The sequence below is a fragment of the Chiloscyllium punctatum genome, unplaced genomic scaffold (genome assembly GCF_047496795.1).
Source record: "Chiloscyllium punctatum isolate Juve2018m unplaced genomic scaffold, sChiPun1.3 scaffold_443, whole genome shotgun sequence".
Classification (NCBI taxonomy): domain Eukaryota; kingdom Metazoa; phylum Chordata; class Chondrichthyes; order Orectolobiformes; family Hemiscylliidae; genus Chiloscyllium; species Chiloscyllium punctatum.
Window position 1 is genome coordinate 91,392 of NW_027310177.1, and position 9,621 is coordinate 101,012.

Below are 9,621 nucleotides of genomic sequence, written 5' to 3' on the forward strand. Positions count from 1 at the left end.
GGAGCAAAAATCAGGAAGGGCATTTAATTTTGAGGTTTAAATAAGAACACTTGGAGAAGGACGTGACGTTTTGGAGGGATATTGGCCAGGAAGGGGCAGGTGTGGTCGGAGTTTAGTTTGGGATTAGGTTGGGCATGAGCTGGGTTGGACAGAAGAGTGCGTCCCCCCTGCAGTTTTGACTCTGTTTCCGTGCAGAGTAAGATGGTCGGTTTGACAAACAGGACGGAAATGGGTTTTTTTGCAGGAAATTTCCTTCCTGGGGATGAGGGGGATGAGGAGGAGGAGGAGGGGGAGGAGGAGGGGGAGGAGGAGGGGGAGGAGGAGGAGGAGGAGGAGGAGGGGGAGGAGGAGGGGGGAGGAGGGGGAGGAGGGGGAGGGGAGGAGGAGGAGGAGGAGGAGGGGAGGAGGAGGAGGAGGAGGAGGAGGAGGAGGGGGAGGAGGAGGGGGAGGAGGGGGAGGAGGGGGAGGGGGAGGAGGGGGAGGAGGAGGGGGAGGAGGGGGAGGGGAGGAGGGGGAGGAGGAGGAGGAGGAGGGGGAGGAGGGGGGAGGAGGGGGAGGGGGAGGAGGGAGGAGGAGGAGGGGGGAGGAGGAGGAGGAGGAGGGGAGGGGGAGGGGGAGGAGGAGGAGGGGGAGGAGGAGGAGGAGGAGGAGGGGAGGGGGAGGAGGGGGAGGGGGAGGAGGAGGAGGAGGAGGAGGAGGAGGAGGGGGGGAGGAGGGAGGGGGAGGAGGGGGAGGAGGAGGAGGGGGAGGAGGAGGGAGGAGGAGGGGGAGGAGGGGGAGGAGGAGGGGGAGGAGGAGGAGGAGGGGGAGGAGGAGGGGGAGGAGGGGGAGGGGAGGAGGAGGAGGAGGAGGAGGGGGGGAGGGGGAGGGGGAGGAGGAGGAGGGAGGAGGAGGGGAGGAGGAGGAGGAGGAGGAGGAGGAGGAGGGGAGGGGGGGAGGGGGAGGGGGAGGAGGGGAGGAGGAGGGGGAGGAGGGGGAGGGAGAGGAGGGGAGGAGGGGGAGGAGGATGAGGAGGAGGAGGAGGAGGGAGGGAGGAGGAGGGGGAGGGAGGAGGAGGAGGAGGAGGAGGAGGGGAGGAGGAGGGGAGGAGGAGGAGGAGGAGGGAGGGGAGGAGGGAGGGGGAGGAGGGGAGGGGAGGAGGGGGAGGAGGGGGAGGAGGAGGAGGAGGGGGGAGGAGGGGGAGGAGGAGGAGGAGGAGGAGGGGGAGAGGGGAGGGGGAGGGGAGGAGGGAGGGGAGGAGGAGGGAGGAGGAGGGAGGAGGGGGAGGGGGAGGAGGAGGGGGAGGGGAGGAGGGGTGGTGGGAGGGGGAGGAGGAGGAGGGAGGAGGGGGAGGAGGGGGAGGAGGGAGGAGGAGGAGGGGAGGAGGGGAGGAGGAGGAGGGGGAGGAGGAGGAGGAGGGGAGGAGGAGGGTGGAGGGGAGGGGGGGAGGGGAGGAGGAGAGGGGAGGGGGAGGAGGGGGTGGAGGGAGGAGGAGGAGGGGGGGAGGAGGAGGGGGGAGGAGGGGGGGGTGGAGGAGGGAGGTGGTGGGGGAGGTGGGGTGGGGTGGAGGGGGTGGGGGGGGGAGGAGGAGGGGTGGAGGTGGGGGGGAGGGAGGTGGTGGGTGGGGTGGTGGAGGGGGAGGTGGTGGAGGGGGTGGAGGGGGGTGGGAGGTGGAGGTGGGAGGGGGGGAGGAGGAGGTGGGGGTGGAGGGGGGGTGGTGGAGGAGGAGGAGGGGGTGGAGGAGGAGGGGAGGGAGGAGGAGGGGGAGGAGGAGGGGGAGGAGGGGAGGAGGAGGGGGAGGAGGAGGGGGAGGAGGAGGAGGGGAGGAGGGGGAGGAGGAGGAGGGGGAGGAGGAGGAGGGGGAGGAGGAGGAGGGGGAGGGGAGGAGGGGGAGGAGGAGGAGGGAGGAGGAGGAGGAGGGGGAGGAGGGGGAGGAGGGGGAGGGGAGGAGGGGAGGAGGAGGGGAGGGGGGGAGGAGGGGGAGGGGAGGAGGAGGGGGAGGGGAGGAGGAGGGAGGAGGGGAGGGGGAGGAGGAGGGAGGGGGGAGGAGGAGGAGGGGGAGGAGGAGGAGGGAGGAGGAGGAGGGGGAGGAGGAGGGGGAGGGGAGGAGGTGGAGGGAGGAGGGAGGAGGAGGGGGAGGAGGGGAGGAGGAGGAGGGGAGGAGGGGGAGGAGGAGGAGGGAGGGGAGGGAGGGGGAGGGGAGGGAGGAGGAGGAGGGAGGAGGGGGAGGGGGAGGGGGAGGAGGAGAGGGGGAGGAGGGGGAGGAGGGAGGAGGGGGAGGAGGAGGAGGAGGGGGAGGAGGAGGAGGAGGAGGGAGGGGAGGAGGGGAGGGGGAGGAGGGAGGAGGAGGGGGAGGAGGGAGGAGGAGGTGGAGGGGGGAGGGGAGGAGGAGGAGGGGGGAGGAGGGAGGAGGAGGAGGAGGGGAGGAGGAGGGGAGGGGGGGGGAGGGGGAGGGGAGGAGGGGAGGAGGGGGAGAGGAGGAGGAGGGGGGAGGGGAGGAGGAGGGGAGGAGGAGGAGGAGGAGGAGGGGGGAGGAGGGAGGAGGGGTGGAGGGAGGGGGAGGAGGGGAGGAGGGGAGGGGAGGAGGGGGAGGAGGAGGAGGAGGAGGAGGTGGGGGAGGAGGGGGGGAGGGGGAGGGAGGAGGAGGAGGGGGGGAGGAGGGGGGAGGGGGTGGGGGAGGAGGAGGGGGGAGGAGGGAGGAGGAGGAGGGGGAGGAGGGAGGAGGGAGGAGGGGGTGGAGGAGGAGGAGGGAGGAGGGGAGGAGGAGGAGAGGGGAGGGGAGGGGGGAGGGAGGAGGGGGGGAGGAGGGGGGAGGAGGGGGAGGGGGAGGAGGGGGGAGGAGGGGAGGGGGGAGGGAGGAGGAGGAGGGAGGGGGGGAGGAGGAGGAGGAGGAGGGGGGTGGTGGGAGAGGAGGAGGGGGTGGAGGAGGGGGAGGTGGGAGGGGTGGAGGGGAGGGGGGAGGGGGGGAGGGAGGAGGGGAGGGGAGGGGGAGGAGGGGAGGAGGGGAGGAGGGGGAGGAGGGGGAGGGAGGAGGGAGGGAGGAGGGAGGTGGAGGAGGAGGGAGGAGGGGGGAGGAGGGGGAGGTGGGGGAGGGGGAGGAGGGGAGTGGAGGGAGGAGGGGAGGGGGGAGGGGGAGGGGGGAGGGGGAGGGGGGGGGAGGGGGAGGGGGAGGGGGAGGGGGGGGTGGGGAGGTGGAGGGGGAGGAGGGGGAGGAGGGGGAGGGAGGGGAGGGGGAGGGGGAGGAGGGGGAGGTGGGGGGAGGGGGGAGGGGGAGGAGGGGGAGGGGGAGGGGGGGATGGGGAGGGGGAGGGGGAGGGGGTGGGGAGGAGGGGGGGTAGGGGGATGAGGAGGGGAGGGGAGGGGAGGGGGAGGGGAGGAGGAGGGGGAGGGGGAGGGGGAGGGGGAGGAGGGAGGGAGGGAGGGGGAGGAGGGGAGAGGAGGGGGAGGGGAGGGGGAGGGGGAGGAGGAGGGGGAGGGGGAGGGGAGGGGGAGGGGAGGGAGGGGGAGGGGAGGAGGGGGAGGGGGAGGGGGAGGGGGAGGGGGAGGAGGGGGAGGGGGAGGGGGAGGGAGGAGGGGAGGGCAGGGGGAGGGGGAGGGGAATGGGGAGGGGGAGGGGGAGGCTCCCTGATGAGGGAAGGTGGCCCAGGGTGACCTGGGGGAAGGGGTCGGGGGGACCAGGGAGACACCATGTCACTGAGAACACGTGGGAAGCCGCTGGGCCCCGCCCCCCTCCCCGCTTGGCCCCCGCCCCCTCCAGCTGGGCCCCGCCCCCCTCCAGCTGGGCCCCGCCCCCATTCCCCCCGGGCCCCGCCCCCCCCTCCAGCTGGGCCCCGCCCCCCCTTCCACAAAGCGTCCAATCAGCGCGGCGAGCCGACGTTCCTTCTGGTGTTGACGTTTCCCCGGGCAACCTCGGGGCCCCCTTTGTCCCCGCCGCCCAATCAGGGCTCGAGTTGGCTTCGGCGGGTTCGGTATAAATGGGGCGCGCGGGGGGCGACGCGGGAGATTCTCAGGAGCTGGCAGAGTCTGAGGAGGCGCAGCATGGTCAGGGAGGGGGCATGGGGTGGCATGGCATGGCATGGGGTGGGGTGGTGTGGTGTGGCATGGCATAGCATGGGGTGGGATGGCATGGCATGGGGTGGCATGGCATGGGGTGGCATGGCATGGGATGGCATGGCGTGGGGTGGTGTGGCATGGCATAGCATGGGGTGGGATGGCATGGCATGGGGTGGGATGGCATGGCGTGGCATGGCATGGGATGGGGTGGGATGGTGTGGGATAAGATGGAATGGGATGGGATAAGATGGGATGGGATAAAATGGGATGGGATAGGATGGGATGGGATAAGATGGAATGGGATAAAATGGGATGGGATGAGATAAGCTGGGATGGAATAAGATGGAATGGGATAAAATGGGATGGGATGAGATAAGATGGGATGGAATAAGATGGAATGGGATGGGATAAGATGGGATGGAATGGGATAAAATGGGATGAGATAAGATGGGATGGGATGGAATAGGATGGGATGGGATAAGATGGGATGGAATAAGATGGAATGGGATAAAATGGGATGGGATGAGATAAGATGGGATGGAATAAGATGGAATGGGATGGGATAAGATGGGATGGAATGGGATAAAATGGGATGAGATAAGATGGGATGGGATGGAATAGGATAGGATGGGATGGGATAAGATGGGATGGAATAAGATGGAATGGGATAAAATGGGATGGGATGAGATAAAATGGAATGGGATGAGATGGAATGGGATAAAATGGGATGGAATAAGGTGGGATGGGACGAGATAAGATGGAATGAGATAAGATGGGATGGGATAAGATGGGATGAGATAAGATGGGGTGGGATGGAATAGGATAGGATGGGATAAGACAAGATGGAATGGGATGGGATAAGATGGAACAGGATGGAATGGGATGAGATGGGATGGGATGGAATGGGATGGGAAAAGTTGGGATGGAATGGGATGGGATAAGATGGAATGGGATAGGATGGGATGGATAAGATGGAATGGGTTAAAATGGGATGGAATAAGGTGGGATGGGGTAAGATGGGATGGGACGAGATAAGATGGGATGGAATAAGATGGGATGGGATAAGATGGGATGGAATAGGATGAGATAAGATGGGATGGGATAAGATGGGATGAGATAAGATGGGGTGGGATGGAATAGGATGGGATGGGATAAGATAAGATGGAATGGGATAAGATGGAATGGGATGAGATAAGATGGGATGGGATAAGATGGAATGGGATGAGATGGGATAAGATGGGATGGGAAAAGATGGGATGGAATGGGATGGGAAAAGATGGGATGGAATGGGATGGGAAAAGATGGGATGGAATGGTATGAGATAAGATGGGATGGAATGGGATGAGATGGGATAAGATAAGGTGGGATGGAATGGGATTGGATAAGATGGGATGGGATAAGATGGAATGGGATAAGATGGAATGGAGGTGGGTATTTCCCGGGAAGATATTGATGCAGAGAGGATCTGGAGGTGATGAAAGGTCAATGGGAAATCAATGGGATCCACATGCTTTAAGTGTGTTCCTACTCCCTCCTTCACCCATCTCCAGTGTAGAGAATAGTACTCTTGGTCCTATGGAATAACCATCTGTTCTTCCTCTTCAGAGAGAGTGTCTTTCGCTTCACATTGGCCAGGCCGGTGTACAAATCGGGAATGCCTGCTGGGAGCTGTATTGCCTGGAGCATGGCATCCAGCCGGATGGACAGATGCCCAGTGACAAGACCATCGGAGGTGGGGATGACTCCTTCAACACCTTCTTCAGCGAGACCGGGGCGGGGAAACACGTTCCCCGGGCGGTGTTCATAGATCTGGAGCCCACCGTGATTGTAAGAGGAGGGATTGGGGGGGGGGGGGGGCTTGCTCACTCAGTGCCCCTCACTGAAACAATGGCCTGAATTCTCTCTCTGCATTCCTGTTGTAACATGTGTGCTCCCTGTCCCCAGATGAGGTCCGCACCGGCACCTACCGGCAACTGTTCCACCCTGAGCAGCTGATCACCGGCAAGGAGGACGCGGCTAATAACTACGCCCGGGGCCACTGCTCCGTGGGCAAGGAGATTGTGGATCTGGTCCTGGATCGCGTCCGGAAGGTGGTAGGTTCTCTCAGCTCAAACCACATAGAACGATACAGCGCAGAACAGCCCTTCGGCCCCTTGATGTTGTGCCGACCTGTGAACTAATCTAAGCCCCTTCCCCGTACACTATCCCATCATCCATGTGCTGATCCAAGGATTGTTTAAATCTCCTTAATGTGGCGGGTTTACTACATTAGCATTCCGCGCCCTTACCACTCTGAGTAAAGAACCTGCCTCTCACATCTGTTTTAAATCTATCAACCCTCCATTTGTAGCTATGCCCCCTCGTACAAGCTGACATCATCATCCTAGGAAAGACTTTCACTGTCTCCCCTCTCTGATCATCTTGTATGTTAGCCGCCTTCTTTCCAATGAGGACACACCAATGTCTCTCAGTCTTTCCTCATCAGCCCTTCCCTCCAGACCAGGCAAAGTCCTGGTAAATCTCCTCTGCACCTTTTTTTCCCAATGCTACCACATCCTTCCCCTAATGGGGTGACCAGAACTGTACGCAGTGTTCCAAGTGCGGCCGCACTAGCGTTTTTGTACAGCTCAGACAGACCTCCCATCTCTCGTTGAGCCAATCTCTACTGCTCACTGCAAGATCCCAACACAGAGAGGCATTTGTCTCTCCGTCCAAATCTTGTCATTGGATTCTGCATCCTTCGTCCCTAGAGTTCCTGTGTGTTCCCATGCAAAGTGAAATAACCGAATCAATGCTTACCACTCTCAAGAAGTACGTAGTTCATTCACACACTTGTAGGGAGCAGCTTACAATAATTCCAAACAGTCCTGACATTTCTGTGCAAAAATCGAGTTGCATGGCCCGCTTCAGGCTGGCAACTGACCCAATCATTAACTGTGGTGTTGTCTTAACTGGAAACTAAATCTTTAACCCCTGGCTGTTCAGGCATCCAAACAGATTTAAGCTGCATCCTTTAACTGAGGAACTTGTTCAAGGTGAAATAGATGCTCATTGAACACAGTAGAAATGTAACCAATTTTCCAAGAGGCCTTAACATTGTAGAGTTAAATCCATAAGTCTCTAATTCTTCTTCCCAAGTCTCAAGCAATAGCTCGCCAGATCAGTTGGGGCAAAACTGATCCCTGATTTCAGCAATTTGTCCTGAACACACTAATCAATGTCCTGTACCGATACTGAAAGGTGGACTCTAATCCATGTGCAGAGCCCTTAATAGGAGTGCTGACCTTCACTTCTCCCAACAAATTACAGGCTCTTTTAGATCTGATGAGTTCTCAAAGGGAGGGAAGGTCAATCTTTGTGTCTTCCATTTCCTGTAATTGCACATCGAAGGGACGTGTGCATGCAATCTCTCTGTAATTCAGCACATGGGGATTATTCAGCATGTTGAAATGAACGCTGCTTGTTGATTTTTTTTTATTTTGCTGTTTACCTTACCCCTCTAGGCTGACCTGTGCACAGGACTGCAGGGTTTCCTCATCTTCCATAGTTTCGGGGGTGGCACCGGCTCCGGTTTCACTTCCCTCCTGATGGAGAGGCTCTCCGTCGACTATGGCAAGAAAGCCAAGCTGGAGTTTTCCGTCTACCCGGCTCCCCAGATCTCCACCGCGGTGGTCGAACCGTACAACTCAGTGCTGGTCACCCACTGCACCCTGGAGCACTCCGACTGCGCCTTCATGGTGGACAACGAGGCCATTTACGACGTGTGTCGGCGGAACCTGGACATCGAGAGACCGACCTACACCAACCTCAACCGCCTCATCGCGCAGGTGGTGTCGTCCATCACCGCGTCCCTCCGCTTCGACGGTGCCCTCAACGTGGACCTGACGGAGTTCCAGACCAACCTGGTCCCCTACCCCCGCATCCACTTCCCCCTGGCCACCTTCTCGCCCCTCATCTCTGCCGAGAAGGCTTACCACGAGCACCTCTCGGTGTCAGAGCTCACCAACTCCTGCTTCGAACCGGCCAACCAGATGGTGAAGTGCGACCCGCGCCAGGGCAAGTACATGGCGTGCTGCATGCTGTACCGAGGGGACGTGGTGCCCAAGGACGTCAACGCCGCCATCGCCACCATCAAGACCAAGCGCTCCATCGCGTTTGTGGATTGGTGCCCGACTGGGTTCAAGGTGAGTGTTGGGTTGGTGCCGAATTCATGGGGGCCCTGGGGAAGCCTTGAATTTGGCAACCTGATAACACGGGTGAATCACACTCTCTATAATCCCAGTCCGTGTGTGCCCCAACCTTCCTTGGACGGTATTGGAGCAGACTTTGGACATTCTTGCCCTGAGAGGTATCACTCAAATGAGGCCTGGGATGAAATTCTCAGCACTTGACTCATTGACTGTAGCTCAGGAGGTTGGAGGACTGAATCTGTCTGGAAACCTGAGAATGGCTTCCTGAGTCTCAGTTGCTGTGATGAGGATTCCTTCACGTTTGGAACCACTCTTGTCACTCAAAGTGTTCCATTCCGAATCTTGAACATTAGACCAGGGAGCGATAGGCAGGAATTGAGCAGAAATCTTGTGTTTGCACTGGGAATGGCTCAATCCCACATTGATAGAACGAATTGGCGGTTTTGTGATTGGATTCTGAAACTGCTTCCAAAACAAGACCAATTTTGACGCCTATGTCTTTACCCCAACAGGTCGGCATCAACTACCAGCCCCCGACCGTGGTGCCAGGGGGCGACCTGGCGAAGGTGCAGAGGGCCCTCTGCATGCTGAGCAACACCACCGCCATTTCCTTGGCTTGGACCCGCCTGAACCTCAAGTTCGACAAGATGTACGCCAAGCGGGCCTTCGTCCACTGGTACGTGGGGGAGGGCCTGGAGGAAGGGGAATTCCAGGACGCCCGGGAGGACATGGCCTCGCTGGAGAAGGATTACGAAGAGGTGGGGGTCGACTCTTCCGCGCTGGACAGGAAGGGCGAGGAGGAAGAATGAGTTTTAATGGTTTTTAATGTTTTAACAATAATTGGTGTTATTAATAATAATATTTAAGAAATAAAGTTATTTTCAATGATTTGGCAAGTGTCTCATTTAAGGGCTGGAGAGTCAAAGAATGGGTTGAGGGAAATTCCGGAAAAGAAGAGTGAAGGTGAATGGAGGCAGGAAACATTTTGTCCAAATTCCGTACCAAATATTTCAGTCACTCACACATTGCCCTTTCCTAGTGCTGGATCAAGTGGTTCACACATCTCATTGATTTGTCCCTGACTGAGTTGGTGGTAATTGATTGGGACTTTAGACAGGGATAGGTCATGGTAGACTGAAAACCGATTATTTGACTTCAGACTGAGGGGAATCAGGTGAATAGGGTACAGTGGGATGTATCACTCAGCAGTAACGTTCTGCACCAGACCAGAGCCCTTCAAATTATATTAGGAACATAACTTAGACCATAACATTTCTTAATGCTTAGGAAATACCAGTTCAGGATGAGATGTTACTGGTCAAACTACTCAACGTAAAGCCAAACACTGTAGTTCAAATGCAGCCGAAGAAAGAAAGTTGGAATAACTTTACCGGAAACT

At 59.4% G+C, this 9,621-nt stretch overlaps 2 protein-coding genes across 2 annotated transcripts in view; one reads left to right on the plus strand and one right to left on the minus strand.

The window, feature by feature from the left end:
* Positions 1–3,774, minus strand: part of LOC140472799 (G-patch domain and KOW motifs-containing protein-like) — a 45,401-nt gene extending 41,627 nt beyond the window's left edge. Inside the window, exon 1 of the mRNA XM_072567520.1 lies at positions 3,674–3,774. Coding sequence (XP_072423621.1) covers positions 3,674–3,774 — 101 coding nt within the window. The remainder of the gene's footprint in view (positions 1–3,673) is intronic.
* Positions 3,775–3,972: 198 nt separating this feature from the next.
* LOC140472800 (tubulin alpha chain-like) lies at positions 3,973–9,110 on the plus strand. The gene is made up of 5 exons (XM_072567521.1): positions 3,973–4,020; positions 5,638–5,858; positions 5,975–6,125; positions 7,536–8,216; positions 8,735–9,110. The coding sequence occupies exons 1-5, from the start codon at positions 4,018–4,020 to the stop codon at positions 9,029–9,031; spliced, it is 1,353 nt and encodes a 450-aa protein (XP_072423622.1). The 5' UTR covers positions 3,973–4,017; the 3' UTR covers positions 9,032–9,110.
* The last annotated feature ends 511 nt before the right edge of the window (positions 9,111–9,621 follow it).

Coding starts and splice junctions, on each gene's coding strand:
- LOC140472800 (XM_072567521.1), top strand. Junction 5,859..5,974: donor GATCTGGAGCCCACCGTGAT/TGTAAGAGGAGG, acceptor CTCCCTGTCCCC/AGATGAGGTCCGCACCGGCA. Junction 6,126..7,535: donor TGGATCGCGTCCGGAAGGTG/GTAGGTTCTCTC, acceptor TTACCCCTCTAG/GCTGACCTGTGCACAGGACT.